This window comes from Bombus flavifrons, chromosome 9, assembly GCF_040668555.2.
Source record: "Bombus flavifrons isolate JBK064 chromosome 9, iyBomFlav1_principal, whole genome shotgun sequence".
Taxonomy (NCBI): Eukaryota; Metazoa; Arthropoda; class Insecta; order Hymenoptera; family Apidae; genus Bombus; species Bombus flavifrons.
In genome coordinates this window covers 11,981,172-12,004,572 of record NC_138450.1, presented here as the reverse complement: position 1 = coordinate 12,004,572, position 23,401 = coordinate 11,981,172, and the positions used below count along the sequence as shown (strand labels likewise).

Below are 23,401 nucleotides of genomic sequence, written 5' to 3'. Positions count from 1 at the left end.
TCTTCTTGCCCGAAGTAAAAGTAAAAAGTAGAAGATCGATGGAAATAATCTTTTTTCTTGAAGCACAGAAATTTTTACAAACATAACTATAATGTATATAATCTACTACGATCTAAACAAAGAGCCTAGAACGTTATATTTATTTTTCAACTAAATTTATAAGACACATATTGATGCATTCACATTAAGGGTGTTCCATTCCACTGTATGCAAGCATCCTGCCATCTAAAAAAAAGACAAAAGGTTTGAACGTGTATAGAAACTTTTCCTGGATATATTACGTGTGTTATACGAAAGATTTTGTATGGCATACGACCTGGTAGGACTTACGATATCATGATTACATTGGTAAAATCTAAACCAATTCATATAATATTCACAAAAATTTTCTATGATAAATGTTCAAACATTTCTATGAGTCACTGTGTAATAAGAAGTATTTAGAAATGAATAAAAATTGCAGTAATTATTCACTTGGAACGAATGAGTTTCTCCAAGGGTGTTGCAGCAATGTCCATGCATTCTTTGCTTGGGCCCTCGAACTCTGAATCATTTCCGGAATTCGACCTGGTGTCCACGGTCAAAATGGCGTGGCTGCCGCCGCATGTGAAGTATTGAATCTCGAAACTTGCAGAAGTAAATGAAGAAAATTACTTAGCGATCAATAAAGTGCGAATTGTATACATTTATGAGAAATTTAAACGTGTAAATACATACAGTAAATACGTAAAAGAATGTATATAATATGTAAAGATATGTAAAGTTTGTAGAATAAAATTTTATTATAGTACTTAAAGGGTGAAACAAATCTCTATTCAAATTACGTTTTTTTAATTTACAAAATATACATTTTCACAGAAATATAAATTTGTATTCAACTATATATATATTTCTTTCTACGATACAATATTATTCTTTCTACCAATTACCATAGATAATCAGATAAACGTTTTGAGTAAAAAAAGAAGAAATAGCCTACCGTCGTTCAGCGTGATAATTTCTAAGTAATTCCCGGTTGGTATTGAACAAGACACCGTGGTGGCCATGACACAGAGTAACCCAAATTGGCAAATTCGGGGTTTTCAAACGAGAACCTGGTTGTTTGTTCAATTGTCCATCACCCTCGTGCACCAGAAATCCTACTTCGCTCCTCACAAGGACACCCCATTGTGGTATAGCCTTGACATTTACATAGGAATGTCAAAATGAAGCTTGGGAAAGAGGAACAAAGGAACTACTCACGTATGTGTTTTCATCCCCAACGTGTAGCACCCCATTATGCAGATGAGGCGAAGCACGACCAGTTAATGAGAGAATTACAACGCTTATGGGACCTTCCTCTGGACAACCGCTTAGTATCGAGCCTTTTGGATCTTCTAGATCGGCTTGTACCCTGTACGGGTAAAAATAGATCGTTTCTTAAACATAGCTTTTATAATTGTAAAATTAACGATCGACAAGGTACAAATCAACTCCGATTGGGTTGACAGCCATGGTATTGTTTATTTTTATAAAACATTATATGAATTAAAAAGTAAGAAGTCTACGAATAAAGAGATTATTATTTATACTCAAAAGTTAAACAAGTTAGCAATCTTTTTAAACAAACATTCTCATTATGATCCTTATTACGTGAACTTATTAAAATACACGATGGTATAGAATAAATATATGCATAGATGTATAATGTAATGTATATAGATGTGTAAAAGTTTACTTAGAAAGTCCTCTGGAAAGCACAGCGCTGTACAATAATAATTTAGCACCAGGGCCACCCTCGTCTTGAAACTAGAGTAATGTCACACGAAACAATTTAATTATAAAAGTTCTTGACACGTTACTAACAGAATATTTACCTAAGCTTACCAAATATAAATATCTTTTAATAAATATCTCCAAGTCTCCCAAAGAATCAAACTCGAACAGGTGCAGCTATAAATAAAAGGTTTCAAGATATATGAACTGTCTTATGAATTCGTGGAAGAGAATAAAGCCATTGTTTGGATCAGTGCCAATAATCCAACGCAAACTACAACTTTATCGAAAAACCAATGACCCGCTAATGCGACGTTATTAACACATTCTAGTAATATATTAATACATATTAACGTAACGTATATAAAAGTAATTGTTAATAACGTAATTGGCCACTATGCTGACATTCATTATGATTCAATTACAGGAAAAAATTTCCATTTTCTATTCTTTATTTATTCACGTACGGTCTCCGTGAGACCATCCTGGAAGTATTGCACGCTATGTTGCACATAGGGCGTCTCTTGCGGCAAAACTACCACGGCCCTGGGCGCATTTGCGTTTCCCGTGACACTCTGATTTGGCGAATAACCAGTACTTTGCACGGCGAATCCACCGGCGCAACGCCAAATGATCTCTGCTATCGTCAATGTCAAGACATCGATCTGTCTATCGTACGATGGCTTCAGCATGCTAATTTGTACAGAAATAAGATTATTTAAAGTATTCTTCGCTCAGAAATTTGAAAATGATTAATTACAGATAACTGATGAATGCGAATTCTTATGCGTTTATTATATTAACGCGTAAAATATAATTTAAAGGATGCAAATGTTAAAGATGCCTAAATGTATAAGGAGTATAGTGGTTCTAGAGGTGGAACTTTGGTGTACTACACGTTGAACAGATTTTACCTTTCTGGACTAGCATGAGTGTCTTGTCTATTACATTTAAACAGGAAATGCTTGAGCATTGTAGCCTGTACAACAGTTACGAGACCCCTGGTCGTATTTCTCGGTGCTCGCAATCCAAATGCCAAGCTTTGTCCGTAAGGTCGTAGGGTGAATCCGGTTCTTGCCCATTCCGGTCTCGGTGGACTGGCACAACTTCCGAAAACCAACGTTCTCAGGGTCTATAATACAAAACGTAAAAGAAAGACAGATATTAAAAATGAGAAAATAATATTTTTTTGTTAAAACGGCTCAAAATTATACATATACGTATAAAGGAGCGAAAAATCTTCCGAATGCTTAAATTTCATAACATTAAAAAAAAGAATATACTTAATAAAAATAATAAAAATAAATAAAAAAGGAGGAGTATCTCAAACAATTGCTTTCTATTTTAATTCGGATTTCATTTAACGAATTACCATGCAAATCTTCTCTTCGATAGGTTTTCCTCCAATCACAGCAGTCTTGACCAACGTCCTAGTGCTCCTCGGATAAATGATCTTCTCTGTAACAGAAAAAGCTCAAAACATCATCTTCGTCGATTCTTCCTGCTTCATGCACAATAATCCTTCGAGTTCTCCACCTGGATACAGTTCGTCAGGCTCTCCCATCAGAGCCGCACACCTGGCTGCTCTAACAGACAGCAACATATTTCTTAAATTTCAATTTCACACATCAACGAACACGCTGGAATCATTTATGAAGTATACGATAAAAAAATTTACATAATATAGCAAACAAATTTATTCTAGCAATAAAATAGGGGATTAAATCGTAAAGAGCGAGAGATTTTCGAAAATGAAACATTTAACACTAGAATTACCAATGACTAAAGCACGAAGCTTGTACCGAGGAAATCGAAACGAAAAGTAGGAAGAAATATCCCTGCAGGAGGATGATTACGAGATAATTTTATTTCGCGATTTTTGGTAGCACTATTCATATTACTAAATACATAAAGTTTGAGCCCAAGATGAAAAGAGAACCGAAAGAACACGGCCAAAAAGGTTTGATATTACAATTTCGGTACTTGTAGAACTTTCTACAGACGTTTAATTTTATTTTACAATTTCTGGTAGCACTGTTACACTGCTCAACATCCAGAAACTTTGTTGATGCATCTAATTCGCACTTTGTGTAGTTCGCACTTCACCAAAAAGCGTTCAAAGCGTCCAAAAATCCTCGTTCGCGAAGTTGTGTCTAAAATTTCGATAAGAACTTTAACGATAAGAAAATATTCCTATAGGAATGATTTTGAAACGATAGAATGAAAACTTATTTCTAGAAAGATTATTTATGTCGAGGATTATAGATTGTCATTTTGTCCGCTCTGGTAGTTCTAGTGTTAAATAACCGGAGGGTGAAAGGAAACTTGTGACGATTGTCACCCGCTGCACACTGGCACAGCCGACACACCAAGCAATCGAATATCAATTGGGATTCGTGCCGAATTCCAGGTCCCTTTATATACGCCGATCCCAGCTTGATATCGCGACGAGTCCGTGAAACTTTTGGCCGCACGAAACTCGTCAATTCGGACGTCCAAAGACACTTTACTCGCCAGGATAAGCGATAGACATGCCCTAATAATGTCTGTCTGTCGTTCTACCAGGTGCACGATGTGCCACGCAAGCAACTTAATCATCTGTTTTAGGATGAAACTTGCGGTCTGAAACACGTGCAGCTTCTATTGGATTCGTAGATGTCAGATTATGGTAATTGAGATGTAATTGATAACACGGGCATTAGTACCATTGCAATTGAATAATACGCGAAGAACGAGGTAGAATATCTTATTTTATTTATAACAATTAGATTTTCATATCTTTTCGAGATCTTCAGTATTTTTTATCAGGAAAGCTCCTATTGTATTTTGTAGCATCGTGTCATTTTGGATGACATTTATAAGGCTCGTGACACGAAAGCCTGTGAGACCAAAATTTTCATAGAACTTTATATAAATCCTTGAGATTTCAAAAATTGATTTTTTATCGATATCGAAATGGTTCGTCCTATATGTATATATCGATTTCCGTGAAAAATGTATTACACGCACTTTTTATTATGATACACAGTGCAGGTCATTGTTTAAAGAAATACAGTTAAAATTGATCATACATCGGACTATGTACTGTGTATTAGATTTAATAGGAAACCTACGTAGCTTACCACAAAATTAGAGACACTAATAGGGCTAAATTTTTAATGCAATTGTTGCAATTACTCGAATCACTGGATGTAAAGCTAGCTTCCGCAATCTTGTATCTAGAGCGAACGAAGATCGGGAAGAAGAATGAGCGATATTGTTTCACCGAAGTAATCGCCTTAAAAACGTAAAGTAATCCGTACCTCGTTTCATTTACCATTTCACTGTTCCCTTTTTACACGTATGCCATTTACTCGACGTGTATTATTGTTTCACGCGAATCGTTTCGCGTGGCACGCGAGCTTTAAAAAAACGTATGTACGTGTGGATTGGATCCTTTTTAGCCTGTACGCTGTTACGAGCTTCATTTTCGTTCTCTAATAATAGTTCTGGTACCTGTCTGCGATCCCCGTTACTCGAAACATCGTTTTTAGACAAATGGATTTTCTAGATTTGAAATATACTCACGTATTAACATATACACGTATAATGGCTCACGAAAGTATTCGAACACTCTTAGAAACTTTTTATCATACAGGAAACTTTTTAAAAACTCATTAGTACAATGACGAGACAATATATTATATTGGCAAAATTTTAAATGGACCTAAAAATATATATATAGAAGTTACAATCATTAAAGTATTTGAAGAGTCAATTACTGACTATGTTAATGAGCTTAAATGTTAAGCCTATGTTAATAAGACTAAATTTTCATTAAGCGTATGTTTACAATAAATGTCTTGCAACTTCTTCGGATATACATTTTCCGATTGGTTTCAAATATTTCTATTGTAATTATTATTATTACTTTTTTAAACAATGACCTGCACTGTGTATCATAATAAAAAGTACGTGTAATACATTTTTTACGGAAATCGATATATACATATAGGACGAACCATTTCAATATCGATAAAAAATCAATTTTTGAAATCTCAGGGATTTATATAAAGTTTTATGAAAATTTTGGTCTCATAGGCTTTCGTGTCACGAGGCTTATAAATGTCACTCAAAATGACACGATGCTACAAAATACAATAGGAGCTTTCCTGATAAAAGACACTGACGATCTCGAAAAGATATGAAAATCTAATTGTTGTAATTAAAATAAGATATTCATAGAAAGATTTATCCGAGCGAATTTATCTGAGACCTAGATAACTCCAACCGAAATGAGAATAATTAAAACTATGACTTGATTAATTACGCGTGTTACTGTAAAAAGCGCACGTTTCAAACGCAATCATATAAACCTCATTTTCATAGTTACTTATTTTTTCATTCTACTTATTCCTATTTAATGTCTATAGTAACTCCTTACTTCGTATTGTTCGATACTTAAACAACTGAGTCTACAGAAATTTATTTTCTCTTTCAAAGACATACCTATACATTCTATTCTACGTAATATTCTCTAGACGGATTATTAACAGCGAATAACACGTGATTATTCGTTCTACGAATTAAGGGATAACGGAGAGCTGTTCTCTAGTATGTGTACGTCTCGAACGTACTTTTCAGAATCGCGTGCTCGCGTGTAATCGAGTCTATCGAATTACGAATTCACGTCGGAACAGGCATCTGCATTCGTCGATTACACCTACCGATATAATGCGGTTTAATTTGCACCCGCGATCCATCGATCTAATTCGTCAGCTAACACTTGACGATTCTTGGCGAAGCATCGACGAATTGGCCCATGGAAGGTGAAATTTAATTCATTCGTCGTCAAGCTCTCCATCGCTCTGCAACGTTTCCGTTTACTTCTTCTTCTATAAAACTGTGCTTCTTTGTTTTGCAATACCACAGAGAAAAATTTCTTCCGGTGTTGAACGAGACTGGCAAAATTAAACGTACAGCGTAACATTTGGTTTACCGATAAGAAATTTGTACTTTCGAAGGATACGATTTTCTGTAAAGTCAATTAAAAACTGCCATCTTCTTTGGATTATTTTAAATTCAATCGTGTTTTCTTTCATTCTTAGCAAATCTCTTGAATTTGAGAAGAGTATGAAAGGAACGTTGTGGATATGTATGATTTCTCGTGTTACGCGCACGTTGATGGATCTCTTGAAACGTTAAAAATCTCTCTGCTTGTTAAACGAAAAGTGTCTTTCGAGACACAAAATTCAAAGACCACAGAGCAGGCTTCAGTGTTAAATAACGCGAATAATTAAGTGAAATGTACAAATAATTATACGAAAGTGTACGTGACCGTGTTTTCTATCTTAACACGTGCAATTAAGAAAGTTTACAGACAATGATACATGACTGCATCGTTAATCAATCAAGTCAATGTGCGAAATTGGATTTCAGAAGTGTCAGACTCGGATAATGGTGAAGGTGAGCTATGCTAAAAATTGGAATTGAAAATGTGAAAAATTGTACGTGCGAATAAGCAACGTTTATTTGCATAAATAATTAAAAATAATAATTATAATAATTTTAAGTAATTAAAAATTCTCTAACCGTTATTAACAATCATTATATCCTTTCACAGTACCTTTCTGTCGAAGGTACACGGGTTTCTCAGATCGCATTTCCGTACAGTGTTTCTTGCCACGCACCGTCGTCGCTGAGGACGACGTGGACGTCAAACACGAGTTGGTACTCTCCTCGATTTCCTCTGTTTCCTCCATGTCTTCCAATTCTCTCAAAATCCACTCACGAGTCTTAAAGGTTCATCAAACTTCTACAAACACTTTAACATAATCTACGGAATGTGAGCTCGCTTGAATGTAGAACGATAACAATCGTAAAACAATTAATTCATCAATCTGTGTATCTTACGAACGAAACATGATTACTATCCGCTACATAGAATGTAGTTTCTATATTTTATAATTGAAACGTGATTACAATCCACTAAATAGAATCAAACGCCTTATTCTTTTCTTGTATATAAACATTTTATTTACTTATATCGAAGAAGAATTGTTGTCTGGTCCAAATAACGTTTGTCTTTCTCGTAGGATTTGATATGCGTGAAATCGATGGATATTCTTTGTTAAAATAATCTTAACAAGTGGAAGAAGCAGTCAAGTGCTCGTTGCTGCATCGAGCTACCGAGACTGACAGGAGTTAATAATTCCGGTAGGTTTTGGCCGAGTCGGTTCATCGAGCCGCGCACGAGCTTACCATCCCACCAAGCTAACGGATACGTATAAGCATAAGAGCGGGCCATGAACTCGAGAATTCGAAGGCCCGACTGATCTAACACCTCCGTCAACTATTAAGGAACGAGAAAATCCTTGATTCGTTCGCTGGAAAGGAGATTCGTGCCTCAGATTAATCAGTTTAGTCTTCAGTTAACTCCGCTATAGTTCGCCAATTATTACATTTGACGAGTTATACAAAATCACGTAACAATAATTATTTAGCGAATTTTTCATGCGCTTTTATATCTTTAAGACGATAATTAAAGAAATGAAATTTATACGCTATATATATTATACACTAAATATCATAATAAATATTCTACTTTGAATATTTTATATATTTCTGCGTATTACATGTACTGTGTACATTTTTACATTTTTAAATATCCCATAAATGCAATAAAAGTCCGCAGCCTCATAACAAGTCATCTTTTATTTGTGATAATTATTTGAAATCTGAATCTATTCGATACGCCGTACAAGAATAACATAGTAGCGCTCGCAAATAATTTGCCATGAAATAAATAAGCACTTCATATTACTTATAATCGCTTATATATTTTTCATATTCGAAGATCATTCGCTTACTGAAATCCTCGACAAACTCGAACAACGCCTGTATGTATGCACATTGCGCATCACGAGTGCATTCTCGTAGAATACGGTTATGTTTTCACGTGCAACGTGATAGTTCGTCTCGCATACGTGTTATCTGGTGACTTTATCGTAGTTACCGATCTTTGCATGCGTTTCGTGCCATTTTCGTTCGATCGGAATGGATAATCGAGAACATGTAAATGTCTGTAAATAGATCTGTTTAACATTCGGAGACAAGAAAGTGAAAATACTTCGTAGCAAAAGTATTGGAATCTTCGTCGTACACCATCGTAGAACAAGCAGGCGAAGGATTTTATTTCTTTCCGATCTTTTATTATAATTATACTTAAATACCGATTAAATTTACAAGTACGTTTACAACACTCGACGTTAAGACTAGATACTATAATTGTATCGCAATCTGCGTATGAAACAATTTCAACCAGACCCCTATTTAGGATTCGTTAAACTTCGTGCAGGAAGCGTGTCTTATCATTCTCTGTCATAATTGCTAATTTCCCAGCTATCATGCCGCTATAATCAAGATTACGTCGACTGGTTAAGTTCAAGTTCGCGCTGGTTCGAAATAGATGCTCTATATTCGGCCTTCGGAAGTACGATCAAAAGTTTCGAATTCGAGCGTAATACATGTGTACGTGCATGCACATTTGTGCTACAAAGTGTGTAGCGCCAAAATACGCGGATCGTAAAACGCGCCATATTCGAAAAAGACAAAAACGTGACTTTCACCTGTAATCCTCAATTACGTTATGCCAATGATCATGTCGATAAAGTAGATACGATCATTATCTCATCAGTGGATAAAATTTTTATAGTATCTATGTATAATAATAAATTTAAAAATATTGTACGATATATTGAAATAAAATTTGAAAGTTTCTTTTTTCGGTATTTAAAAATTTGGTATTTAAAAAAGTATGCGATCCATGACTTCGTTAAGACATCAAGTTCTTTATCATTCTCGACTCGGAAATAATTCGACAGTAATTTGCTACCAATCCTATGAAATGTACTGTACTTCAATGCGTGAATTCTAAGAACTGTTTGCATGTCTACATTTACGCGTCGTACATAGCACATTGTGTCTGGTCTATTGCCAAAGTGCAATATGAAATTGAACTTAGAGTCGGGTGGCGTAGTACCAGGAGCGAAGTTACAGATTACGTGTTACTACGAGTATGTGGTTACTTAATGATCGATTAAATTTACACGTTCCTGCGAGAATGTTAGAAATTGGCGATTCTAGAATCGATTAATCGTAGGCGTGTTTTGCGTATAAATTAAGTAGAGTCCTTAGATGATGGTCCCTATTTTATAACTTTAAAGATGTTCAGATGAGAAGTATAAGACTTAAACATGATTTACAGCCTCATGTACATATGTATATGTATTGTATTGAGTAAAAAATTCCAAATATACAAAATACAGCACGTTTAATTTTTTAATTACATTGTTCATTATTCCACTATATTAATACAATATTTTCATTAACCTAAAGTTTTTTTCTTTAATTTCAATTATATCTTTATTAACATATACTTTTTAAAAATACATTTCTTTTATCATCTAAATCATTTTATAACAACAAATGTTACCTACGGTCGGTAAATTATTAAAACATTAACTAAGTACCTCGTCTGTGGTATAGATGTCTCTATAGTCTTTTAACAGTGCTCCAAAAATTACCAATATTATGGAGATGTGTTAAATAACCTATTATAAATTTTCATATTTATATGAAAGATATTTTTCTTAATGTTATAAAATTGCATAGTTTCCCGATATACAGAATATGATAGACATTTAACAATTTGTTGAAAAAGTAAGGGTAATGATATTATATTAAAATTTATAACTACAATCTGCAACAACTTTTCCTCACAAAACTGTTTTTAATTTAATAGTACAGTCTGATACAGACCACGATCATATAAACAGGTTCTGACACTCCCTAGGGAAAACCGTCCGAAAATTGAATCGTGAGAAATCAACATAGAATGCAACAAACTTTTCGTTCTGTGTGATAGACAGAGATAAGTAAAATATTTCTGTCTCTGTCTGAGACATTGATAGTATGTGACGCATGCGCACAACGAGAATCTTATTGTCTTCCATTTTGTTTTTTCATGACTCAGTCGTCGAACATTTCCTTTCTGCATTCGGCTGCTTTTGGAATATTAGTGTAAAAACCTGTTTATATGATCTTGTTCCAAAACTCTTTTCATAATTGTGATACAGTTTGATTGAACTTCGTCAATTAATCAGTTATAATAGATCAATCCACTGCCGATTAAGAAAATGGGTAAACACGAAGTGGGAACACCAAAGTACATTGCTAATAAAATTAAGGCAAAAGGCTTGCAAAAATTGAGATGGTATTGTCAAATGTGTCAGAAACAGTGCAGAGACGAAAATGGATTCAAGTGTCATACCATGTCAGAATCTCATCATAGACAGTTATTACTATTTGCTGACAATGCATCCCGGTATATGGATCAATTCTCAAAAGAATTTTCTCATGGTTACTTAAACTTGTTGAAAAGACAATTTGGTACCAGACGTGTACCAGCTAATCGAGTTTATCAAGAATATATCTCAGATAGAGGACATATACATATGAATGCTACAATCTGGCTTACGTTAACTGCATTTGTTAAATGGCTTGGACGTACTGGCCAATGTGTTGTTGATGAAACAGAAAAGGGTAATTTTAATAAGTGTGATATTTCATATGTTCTGTAAAAAACGAGAAATATCAATTATTCTTTCTAATCATTGTTTTCTCTGTCCTTAGGTTGGTATGTAACATATATCGACAGAGATCCAGAAACATTAGCAGCTCAAGAAAGGAAAGCTAAAAAGCAGAAAATGGATAAAGATGACGAGGAAAGGATGATGGAGTTTGTAGAAAAACAAGTAGAAAAGGGTCAGCAAGAAAGTAACGGACAATCTGAAACTGTTAAAGAGCCGTTAACACGAGTTGACAATGATACACCACTAGTTCTTAACATGAAAATAAATAAAAAGCCAAAACTGCTTCCTATTATAAAAATAGAAAAATCAGATAAAGGTTCAACTAGTACTGAATCAGTCTCTATGATTTCAAATATAAAATCCGAGGAATCAAGTAAGGGGTATATGGACAAAGAAACAAGGTCAATAAAATCAGAAAAACATACATCTAAATATAGCAAAGATGAAGATAGTAGAGAAGGATGGTTAAGGGAGGGTTTGATGGTGAAAGTAATTACTAAGACTCTTGGAGACAAATATTACAAGTCTAAAGGAATAGTTCAGTCTGTTGAAAAATCCAACTTTGTTGGGAAGGTCAAATTGAAATCGCCCGAAGAAGTCGAGAATCACGTTATAAAATTAGATCAGGAATATCTAGAAACCGTAATACCCGCCTTTGGAAAGCAAGTCATGATTCTTTGGGGAAAATACAAAGGCATGATGGGTGTAGTATATAAACTTCACATTGAAAGTTACAGTATTGATGTAAAATTAGAAAGGGATGACATTATTGTAAAAAATTTACCGTATGAACAAATTTGCAAATATATGGTATGATTATTAGATGAGATATGTTATTTATAACGTGATATTTATAACAATATATCTTGCTTAGCATATGATAAAGTAAAACATTATTGTTTCACTTGTATTTTAAAGATTTTTAATATTTATTGTAATATTGTTTAAATATTCCATTTGTATTCTGTATATACGTGTATATAATAAAATTTATATATAGCTTTAATCTGTGCTAACTGATAGATCAAAATAATGTATATACTATGTATAGTCATTTAAATACCTAAAACAGCACCTGTGTACAAAGTTTACAGCAAATGTTTAAGAAGCGTTAACTTTTTATGTACATTTATGTATTTTCCAAATAAAACTGATTTTTTAAATTATATTTGTTAATATATATGTTTATATTTACATTAAATAACTAAATTAATTAAAAATTATAACATTAATATATATATGACTAAGTATTTTGGAGATTAGAATAGTTTTAATGAACATATAACTTCTTAATTAATAGATTAAAAAAAATAATAATTTTATAGAACTTTCTTATGTTGATATAAAAATTGTTTACTTATTTTTCAATAAGATAATGATTTAATATATTTTATTTCAAGAATAAAAACTTTTTATTAAGTCCCTAGGCAGAGGAAGGCGACATATGGCTTTTCGTTCCTCGAAAAGATAACCTCCTCATTTTATTCTGGTATTGTATATTAATGTCAGAAGAACAATTTTTATTTTTCGTAATTTGGTAAATTTCACTTATAAAGAAAATAACACTTTTTTATAATTATTTTACATCAAGAATTAATGAAGTATTGTATGTTATAGAAATCGAGTGTATAATATATAATTGTTTACTTAAATTTCTAATACTTCCATAATATAATGATTACTTTATTTAACGGCAATAATTCTGATTCTGATGAAGAATTAAAAATAAATAGGGATTATGCTAAAAACTATAACAATTGGCGGCAGAAGGAAGAATTAAATAAGTGTAAGTACATATAACTGACTTTATAACCTCATGCATTAATGGCCATTTTTGTCTAACAATCCAATATATTTCAGTAAAAACAAAATACGGAGACGTTAATGATGATACAAACTTAGATGAAAGTTCTGACAGTGAGAGTTCTTCTGAAAAAGAAGAAGAAAATGTATAATACAATATTTTACAAATATATCAAAATTCTGTATTATTTTATTAATTACATTTTTCTTTCATAGGAGCTGACACAGCAATTTGACAAAGATTTTTATAAGACACTAGCCCTTCTAAAAAATAAAGACCCAAAAATTTATAACCAAAATATAACATTTTTTGATGATACTAATAAGGCACAGGAAGTATATATTGAAAAGAAGAAGCAAAAAACTAAAAAAGAAAAAGCTATTTTTCTAAGAGATTATGAAAGGAACATTATCGTGGAAAGGGAAGGGAAATTTAGCGACAGTGAGGATGAAAGTATACGCAAAAAAGATAAAGCAGAAACTAAACAAATCACATATGCACAAGAGCAAAAAGAACTAAAAGAAAGTTTCAAAGGCGCATTGCACGACGAGGAAGAAGAAGATGATTTGCTAAAACCAAAAACCAAATCTGAAAGTGAAAAAGCAAAAGTAAGCTGCTCTTGACCACTTCTTATTTTTTGTAACAAAACTGATGTTATGTTTATTATTTAGGAAGAGGCAGATTACAAGGAATGGTTGAAAGGACAAAGGACAAATATAAATGAAAATGAGCAGCAGGTACTTAAACCTCTGCGTGATTTTTGGTCTAGCTCTAATTTAGATGCTAATGAGAAATTCTTAAGGGATTATGTGCTCAATGATAAATATCTAGATAAAAATACGGGATCGGATGACGATGAAGATGACGATGAAGGCAGAAACTACGTAATTCACGACAGTGATGAGAATTTGTCAGAAGATGAGAAAAACATTGAAAAGCAAGAAGAATTTGAGCTCAAATATAATTTTAGATTTGAAGAACCTGATCAGGAATTTATTAAACGATATCCGCGTAGCATGGAGAATTCTTTAAGAAGGAAAGATACTCGGAGAGCTGAAAAGAGAGCAGAGATAAAAAAGAGAAAAGAAGATGAGAAATTAAGGAAACAAGAGGAACTTAAGCAGTTGAAAGCATTAAAGAGAAAAGAAATCGAAGAAAAAATAGAGAAATTGAAGGAAATTACAGGGAATGACGATATTCAATTTAATGATATTGATTTGGAGGGTGATTTTGATCCTGCCAAATATGATCAAAAAATGAATCAAATTTTTAATGACGATTACTATGCGGTTCCCGAGGGGAATGCTAAGCCCGAGTTTCAAGATATTGACGAGGAATTAGGAATCGAGGATACCTGGGATAATTATGATCCAAATACAGAAAATTTGGCAGATGAAGATGGATATGAAGGGCCGCATTGCGAGGATCCAGAATTTAATGTAATTGATTTATATTAATTATTTTTATTCCAAGAAAATAAATCAAAATTACATATAATTTTAGATGGATGCGGATTATAATCCATTGAAAAGAGTTCAGGAAGAAATGGAAATGGATTCTAAAAGAAGAAAACGTAGACGAAAGTCTAAGTTTGCAGAACTCATAGCAAAAGAAAAGCCGAAATTTGATCCCCAACAACATAAATCTTATGAAGAATATTTCGATAAGTATTACTCATTGGATTACGAAGATATGATTGGTGACATACCATGTAGATTTAAATACAGAGAAGTTGTGCCAAACGATTATGGTTTGAGCATAGAAGAGGTAAGTATATATTAATATTATTTTTAACGCTTTTATTTTTCTGTAAGACACCTTACTACGTCCTTTTTATTAGATATTGATGGCCGATGATAAAGAATTGAATAAATGGTGTTCCCTGAAGAAAGCTCTTCAGTACAGACCAGAACATGCTGAATTTAATGACGTCCAAATGTATAAACAGAAAGCCAAGAATGAGGCACTTAAAAGAAAGATACTTACAAGTCTATACAAGTAAGGCAAGAAGGATGGAAATTTTTTAAACTGACTTCGTACTATTTACTACAAACTGTATTTAACATTTTTCAGGGAAGCCGAGGATGACGAAGAGGGAGACAAAAAAGAGATCGCAACTACTACCACCGTTAATGAAAGCATAGAAACAAAAAAGAAGAGACGAAAGAAGAAGAAAAAGATACAAGACGATCAGAACGATTCAGCCACTGTCGAGATTAATCACGAAACATCTAAATATAACAAACAACCTAATGAAAGTGATGAAAAGATAAAAAATAACGTTAATGTAACACAAGAAAAATCAAAGAAACATGTGAAATGTGAAAAGCGGAAACCAGAGGAACAGCGTGAGCAGCCAAAGAAAAAGAAGCTAAAGATTAATAAGCTGGAAGAATCTATAAATTCCACCGAAAATAAAATTCACAAAGAAGAAAAAACTACAGGCGAACCTATCGATAAAGAATTTTCATCTAAAAAGAAAGTTAGTGATCAAAATCACAACGAGTCAAATGTCAAATATTCGAAGAAAATAAAGTTAAAGGAGAAGATGATGAAGAAGAAACTCGACAAAAAGAAGAAGAAGAATGGGACAAAGGACGAAAAAATTAATAGTGAAATTGCTTCATTAAATCCGGAAAGGTTAAAGGTATATGGAATAAATCCAAAGAAACTGAAAAACAAATTGAAATACGGAAAGAAGAAACAATAACTATGTCATATTGTAAATATAAATATGTACATATAATTTGTTATTATAATCGACTATCTTTATATTCCCCGCTTTCTTACGCCGTCGCGCGCGCCCTGTTCAATATCAATAAACATGCGGGGTAAACGTTTGGCGAGGATACGATGTGATCGAATACCCGCACCCTCAAGTAGGAGTGTTCTGTTGTTAGGGTAAATCCGTTTCGACATGATAAACGACGTTTGCGGATTATTAGAATCGTAGCAGCCTGTTTGAGTTTACTTTTCTAAAATCTCCATCTTAATCCATACCATATGCCTTGGTCAAGGAAATCTATCTCTCCGTTTCCATTCAATGAACATCAGCCATCGATATTAAACAAATATTAACACTATTATTATTATTATTATATTGTTTTGCAAAATTATTATTAAGAAATTATATTTCTTAAATTGATATAAAAAGAACAATATAATATTTTTTATAGAATACATACATGTATGTAGAGTAGAAAGAAAGACAACGTAATATTTGTCAATTAGAATAAAATTCAAAACTTAAAATTAATGATACGCTTTTGTACATGGCACTATTATACATGCAGACATACACTATCGTGGATTCGATCGCATTGACTGGAATAATTTAATCGGCAACAAAGCCCAGATATCTCTTACGAATGTTAGTTAACGAGAGGGGAGAGGATTAGGGATGACACGGTACTTGCACCCATCTAAACTGGTCTCTCTGTCCCCTTGGGTACAATATATCAATTCTCCTAGCCCCACCAGTATTCCACGGTAGCAGGTGGCTCCTGACGGCTACGCTCGTTCGCACCCTTAATTCTCAATTAATGTTATACCCGTTGTAAACGTGTATTTTATCCGTGCCGTGTAAGTTGCAATACTAAAATGAACTACATAAACACATATACACAAAATAAAAAAAAAAGGAAAGAAAGAAAAGCTATATCGCGACGAATGAATAACGAGAATTAACAAAAGAGTACAGAGATCAGACAGAAAAGTTTGGAATATAATTTACCAACTGCATTCATTTTATCGAAGAAAAAGGTTTTGTGATATTTTAGGAAGATGTTTAACGTAAAATCGAAACGTGAAATTGTGTTTAAATTGCAAATATTTTCTGACGAAAAATACGTTTGTTTGAGTCGAAAGTGATCGAAACTAGACTCCACGGTTAATGCAAATTTCTTTTCTTTTCCTCCTACCCAATTACTTGAAAATATTACGTGGTAATACAATTTTGGAAGCTTTCATTTTTTACTAGAATCACGCAGAGTTTCGAAAAATTGAAAGTCAGTAGAAAAACATTTTAGTTTCATTTCTGAATATTTTATTTTAGATTCTTCGAAGAGTAATTTAATTCAGATTTCCAAGATTGTTTAATCGCTATTTTCGCTAAGTAAAAATCGGTTAGGGGTTGTTCGAAGGAGTAGCTATTTTCACCGAATTACGAGCTATCCAGTTTCAAGATTACCAAATTTCACGGACTAACGCCTCCATCTGGAATCGTATAGGGCGTACCAGGGGGTAGTGTAATTGAGGTATCATCCCTGTCCACGTCCTAATTGGCGGAAAATTGTCAGGGCGAATATCCGAGCAACTTGGTGAAGGAACTCAAGTTCAAGATACTATTTGGGTGCTTTCGATGAATTTATCATTTTTTGCCAGAAAATTCAACTTACAATTCGATTTATAATTGATGAAAACAATTTGTAACTTTATTAATTGATATTATATGATATTAATAAAAGAACTGAAAGAAATTGGATTTAACTTTAAGTCGAGTACGATTTCCACCGAAATAGATTTCTTAAAATAAAATCTCATCGGATTCATTGTTCAGAGTTTTCGCAGTTCGTGACCTCGTCACATCGCCCACTTGAATCATAATTATCAGATACGTGGTAATCGTTCCAATGACCTGAAAAAACAAATGTTAATTAAAGAATGATATAACTCACTAACAACTATATATTAAAATTGAAATGAAATTTAAAATTATAGCTTGTAAATTCTAAATTCTATTTCTTATTTAATTAAAGGTCCATGTACTGCTTGAATAAACGTGTGGTCCAGGTTGAAATATCCATGAGCTGTGAATACTATCGGATTTTGTATCAGCTGTAGGGTGAAATTTCGAATCTAAAAATGTCATTTTTCATCTGAATTTAGTGGATGTGTTTTTTTATAATCTTACAACATACCTTTTTATACAGGTCTTGAATATTTACCTCTGCTCGAAATTCGTTGCTGGTGGATGGTTCGTACAGGTCGCAAATAACATCGCCCATAATTGTTACCTGTGGACAATTAATAATAGGAATTTCCATGCTTTTTAATTTCTTTCAACTGTTTTAATCTTGCACGATTTTAGATATATATTTTGAGAAATATATTTAAATATAATACTTGTCTCTCTTTTTTTTTAATATTCTTCTATGTTCATTAACATCTTTAAGCTTTCAAACGTTTATCGATTTGTATCGATAGTTTCTTCTGATAAAATGCTGTACCTCTAAGTTCGTTTTAGCACAAACGTGATTCACATGCAAGATTTGCGACGCGTAAACTAAGAACCAGCAAATCACGGAGACCAGTTCTTTTATAAATTCATCCATGGTCAGATCCAGCCATATAATTCTGTACAATATGTAGAGGAAAGTAATGGTGAAGATAACCGATGTGATCATCAGCAACAGAATCTGCATGCCGAACGCGTCATTCACGACTTTCACGATCTTGATTATCTCTAGATGCATTTGCCTTTTCGAAAAAAATGTATGTTCGTATGAATGAATAATTTAATATTGTCAAAACTATTTATCGCACAGTCTCGTTTTAAAAAACTGAAATTTATATTATATTTCGTTCTTAAAAATTTAATCTATTTCTTTTCTACGGTTTTATCTGTCTGCTGTAAAGACTAAATTTGAAGAATTTCGGGACGACATATTTACCGCAGTGCCGTTAAATTTCCTGATACATTCCAACTGTACAATTCGACAGAAACGTTTCTCCTCAAATATTTCGAACGAAAAGTTCTTTATCGATTTTAACAATTTTGTAAGATCACTGTGAAAATACAAACGCGCAATCTGCAATCTTCTCTCACGCGTTATATCAAATATTCCTATTAAACAATTTTCTACTATCTCTTGCCACGCTAGACAGATTAACGTATAACATATGAGAAACGATACAGAGAACGTTTTGCGGTTTTCCGCTCAACGCAGAATCTCACTTTATTGATCTTATCTTGTTCGTGTTTTCATGGCTCCCTTGTTCATTCCTAAACGACCAGAATTTATTGTTCTCGAAATCGTTCTTCATCTGTAGAAATCTTTTATGCAATGACGATTCCGGTGTCATCGTGGCCAACATACTATGAAGCAATTGATTCAGTTGGTGAAGCTTCAACCTCAAGCACCTATATTTTATACATTGTATTTTTTATGGTTTCATTAGAACACTATCATAGTAGAATTCTATTTATCGTAATTTGTGGCGTAGTAAATGGTTCATCATTGTCACGGTTTTCGTTAATAGCGATGATTCACAGAACATCTTTGTAGACGATAATGCATAAGTATAATTGGAATGAGTTCACTTAATCGAGTACTGATTAAAATTTCATTTCTATAAATGGAATTCTACCGTAATTAAATATTTTGGAATATTTGAATAATTGAATAATTAATTGTTTTTGAATATTTGGTTTCATACGTGACCCAAAAGCCGAAGGTAGCGCTGGAAACGTAGATGACTATGAATGGAACGTGGGCTACGAAGGAAAGACACAGTTTCATCATCGTTGGCGTGGATGTTGCAAAATGCCATTTGGAAGTGACTGCGACGAAAACGACTGTGATAAATCCGTAAACCACGAATTCCTTTATCTGATACATGAACAGCGTACGATACATTCGTGGCAATCCTATTTTTTCCATTGCTTGATCGTTCGTTTCTACAAGTGCGATCAAAGTACGTAATTTCTAGAAGACGAAAGACGTATTAATATTACGAATAAATTAACCTGTCGTATGGTATTGGAACTTCGACTCTTTAAAACTATCTCGGATGAAAATTTACTGCTGTACATATTATTTTTTCTTTTTTTTTTTAATTAAAAAATATAGATATATTAGATATATATCTAATCTAAAATAAAAATATAACACGGTCAATCTGAAAGTAATTATCGAGTGTTTCTAATCTACCGAATTTCAAAACTGGTGTCCCCTGTGGTCTTTGTATTTAAAATAAAACTTTTTCGAAACAAAGCGCTCGCTTTACCTGCGCATTTAATCTGCTGGCGACGATCAAAGTGCTCAACGTCCAAAGATTCGCATAAATCAGTAATTTGAACGCGATTCGACTTAAGCTGAGCATGCTAATTATATAATATTTATTGAAATAAGGTACCATTAATATACCAACGACATTAACCAGTATCAAAACACACAGGGTGTACGCGTACTCTATCACTTTCGATGGTTTTTTGCTAACAACGTCACTGATGCCCATCCCGAAAAGAAAATTCATCATTAACGACGGCACTATGGTTTGTCTGAGAGTTTTCGGTTTGAACATCGCGGATCAAAGTCGCGAGAACTTTAACAGTGGATAAACTTGAACACTCTACTTCTTTGCTATCCTTTCGGAATAGTTTTAAAGGATCATTATCGTGTCACGAATGTTAAATAGGCTGCTAAGTAATAACGAGCACAACAATTGCCTGCTCGTATCTGGATCGATATCGTTACGAGGATGAAATTGCTATGAGGAACAGTTAATGACGAGTCTATAGGATGAAATTGCGCATAGTAGAACTGTCTGATTAATATCGCAAAAATAAGAATATTACTGTTGGGAAAGTGAAGGATATGATCTTATGCGATGTTTTTTCCCTTAGGTTTTTCTAAGAATATGAATCATGTTTGATTAGAGAATAAAAAGAATTATACCAATTTTTGAGAATAATGTGGAGCACCTGGAATCCAAGGTGTGCAAATGACACTGATGATAATAATTGGGTACTAATTTGGTAAAATGTCAATAATTTGATAAAATAACGAAGAGATAAGAATATCTTTGTAATTCATACGGGAATAAAAATATTATTTCATCGTAAGTGTTTTTTCCTTTAAATATATTTGTTAAGACACATACGAGTTGTGGTATTTTACACTGAATCAAGCTCCAGTACACATACACTACGTCTCGTAAAGTCCTCAAATACTATTATTTCTTATATGTTATTACATGTATATCTTATAGTTACGTTAACGAGATGAATAATGATGATTTTCCTAATTAGATTTTGTCGCGTTGTATGTCTTGCATCTTGTACCTCTACATATTTATGTGTAAGGATTGCAAATTGTACGGCGGTTTTGCGAGAGGAATGTTAATTACGAGACGCATTGTATTAATATTTAACACTCACAGACTTTACCTACGTGTTTCATAATTCTACAATACGATTCTATCGAGCACTATACATAGTTATACTACTATACTTGTATTCTCGTACAAGGTGGTGGTCTCGTTTGTGATTAATATTGGATCGTCCTTTATCAAGTTTTGGCTCCATTGTACCATAATCACCGAATAAGATATTACGAAGTTGAGACACTGTAAAAAGTATATGAATAAATTTGTAATAAATTCAAGGAGAAACAATTCCATGTAAAGAAGTATACTAACGTAACGGACGAATCCATAGTTCAATATATAATGAACCGATTTCGTTTCTTCAAGTTGCGTGTACGATATTTGCCAACAAAAATGGAGGATCTACCAATAGATTAATTCTACCTTACTTACGATAATTTCATTTTGATCTGTAAATGAATAAAATATCCATTTTTTTTACCTCATCTATTAATTCTGCATTTCCTTCGTGCACAGGATACGCGTGGATGTTTCCTATCGTTTTGCTAGCCTGAAAAACGATTGATCGTGTCAAACTCTATTACTTGCTTTTCCAAAACAATGGCAAAATTTAGTGCATTCCTGCTAAAGAACGCAAACATCTTATAACATACAACATGTTCGTTTCATAAAAATATGAACATATCGATACGTATACTGCAAAAATATAACAGTTGTTCTGCAGAGAAATCTGATTTTATTGGAAAATCGAATAATGGAAACTTTTTAAAATCGACCTACGAATGATGATATGTATCATAGTCTTTGAAACGAATCAAAATTAATTGTTAGTATTATTCCTAACGATATACTAATTCTCAAATAGCAAGTTATTATTCATAACTTAAGAAAATTTGATTTGGTAAAAAATAACCAACACAGCAGAGTTCAAGAATTAAAAATATATTTTTTACCTGTCTCATTGTATATTCGCAGTCGTAGCTCGTTAAAACAATCTTCAAAGTACCAACCACGCTGTCCAATATATATATCAATATCATATCGAATCGATCTATTATAAAATTAAGCCCTCTGTGAAGATCCATGTACAAATTGTAAACACATGTAGTAAAATATAGCAGAGTAGTAATCGTGTATATTAATATTTGGACGTTGAATATATCGTTCACCATCTTCGATACCTTGCACACTTGTAGATGCACGAACCTTGAAATTTGCGAATTTTCAAATTTTTTTTTTTGTCGGAATACGTAAAGTAATACATACTGACAGACAAATGAAGGGTTAAATTTGAGTTGCGTTAAACAAGAAAATTTACAAATTCTCAGCTCAAAATTAAAAGGGTGTATCGAATAATACGATTGGTTTATTCGACGAATAAAATTTTGTTTTATAAAATAGCTTTGTCTTTCGTCGCCGTTTCTTCTTATGTTTTCTATGGAAACGATCCGTTGCTGTAACTGTTATTCATTCGATTTTTATTTACCTAATTTGTCGAAGTATATGAACTTTTTCTTGGACGATCCTTTGTTTTACATTCGAAACGCCGCTCGTCGTAGATACTTCCGAAACATTTATAGATCGTTCGGACAGCCGATCGTTCAATTCAAATCTATTTCGAAAATTACGACTTGGTTCAAAGATGGTCTCCGTATTGGATTCCTCTGCTTTTACTTTGTATTTCTCCAAGAGGAACGTTTCGAGAAGCTCGTTTATCATCCTAAATCGCGATCCTAGCCAACTGTAATAACAGTAAAATTTTAAAAAATAGGGAGAAGAATTATTTTGAAATATTATACAGCAAATATGCAATAAAAATATCGAATATAATCAAATGAAGGATGATAGTACAGATGATGAAGAGTATCTGTTTTTAATTGTTTACATACGTAATCGCTGTGTCGTATTCGTATAATACGACTGACTGGGCGTTCGTCATGTAACAGTAAATAAACATAATAAGTGCTATCCAAGGTATTAGAAGGTTTTGTATTAACACTTTTATGAAAATTGCAGATTCTACGACCGCATTTAGTAACCAGAATGATCCGACGATCGTTATATGGCGATGCAAACTGCGATACTCGATTTCAATTCCCAA

At 33.1% G+C, this 23,401-nt stretch overlaps 4 protein-coding genes across 10 annotated transcripts; 2 read left to right on the top strand and 2 right to left on the bottom strand.

Moving 5' to 3' along the window:
• Positions 1 to 35: 35 nt before the first annotated feature.
• On the bottom strand, positions 36 to 7,939 carry LOC138183484 (inactive ubiquitin carboxyl-terminal hydrolase MINDY-4B). Of its 6 annotated transcripts, none has more exons than XM_069120424.1 (11): positions 7,776 to 7,939; positions 7,361 to 7,570; positions 3,128 to 3,213; positions 2,670 to 2,887; positions 2,223 to 2,448; positions 1,867 to 1,932; positions 1,718 to 1,788; positions 1,243 to 1,393; positions 980 to 1,179; positions 475 to 627; positions 36 to 225 (listed from the first exon to the last, which is right to left on the bottom strand). In XM_069120424.1, exons 2-11 carry the CDS (start codon positions 7,494 to 7,496, stop codon positions 180 to 182), a joined length of 1,353 nt encoding a protein of 450 aa, XP_068976525.1. In that variant the 5' UTR covers positions 7,497 to 7,570; positions 7,776 to 7,939; the 3' UTR covers positions 36 to 179. The 6 variants fall into 6 exon arrangements, with proteins under 6 accessions (XP_068976525.1, XP_068976527.1, XP_068976524.1 ...); XM_069120426.1 differs by having other exon boundaries at positions 7,361 to 7,558; XM_069120423.1 differs by having other exon boundaries at positions 7,361 to 7,549.
• A 2,371-nt stretch (positions 7,940 to 10,310) lies between these two features.
• kin17 (kin17 DNA and RNA binding protein) lies at positions 10,311 to 12,209 on the top strand. Its single transcript, XM_069119620.1, has 3 exons — positions 10,311 to 10,461; positions 10,899 to 11,337; positions 11,428 to 12,209. Exons 2-3 carry the CDS (start codon positions 10,932 to 10,934, stop codon positions 12,201 to 12,203), a joined length of 1,182 nt encoding a protein of 393 aa, XP_068975721.1. The 5' UTR covers positions 10,311 to 10,461; positions 10,899 to 10,931; the 3' UTR covers positions 12,204 to 12,209.
• A 538-nt stretch (positions 12,210 to 12,747) lies between these two features.
• Positions 12,748 to 15,950, top strand: LOC138183081 (protein KRI1 homolog). Of its 2 annotated transcripts, XM_069119618.1 has the most exons (8): positions 12,749 to 12,924; positions 13,005 to 13,173; positions 13,248 to 13,336; positions 13,407 to 13,799; positions 13,863 to 14,630; positions 14,695 to 14,958; positions 15,032 to 15,189; positions 15,265 to 15,950. In XM_069119618.1, exons 2-8 carry the CDS (start codon positions 13,062 to 13,064, stop codon positions 15,899 to 15,901), a joined length of 2,421 nt encoding a protein of 806 aa, XP_068975719.1. In that variant the 5' UTR covers positions 12,749 to 12,924; positions 13,005 to 13,061; the 3' UTR covers positions 15,902 to 15,950. The 2 variants fall into 2 exon arrangements, with proteins under 2 accessions (XP_068975720.1, XP_068975719.1); XM_069119619.1 differs by having other exon boundaries at positions 12,748 to 13,173.
• Positions 15,951 to 17,716: 1,766 nt separating this feature from the next.
• LOC138183270 (putative gustatory receptor 28b) lies at positions 17,717 to 20,496 on the bottom strand. Its single transcript, XM_069119941.1, has 7 exons — positions 20,200 to 20,496; positions 19,630 to 19,898; positions 19,148 to 19,333; positions 18,420 to 18,669; positions 18,138 to 18,206; positions 17,959 to 18,048; positions 17,717 to 17,827 (listed from the first exon to the last, which is right to left on the bottom strand). The coding sequence occupies exons 1-7, from the start codon at positions 20,494 to 20,496 to the stop codon at positions 17,717 to 17,719; spliced, it is 1,272 nt and encodes a 423-aa protein (XP_068976042.1).
• Positions 20,497 to 23,401: the final 2,905 nt, after the last annotated feature.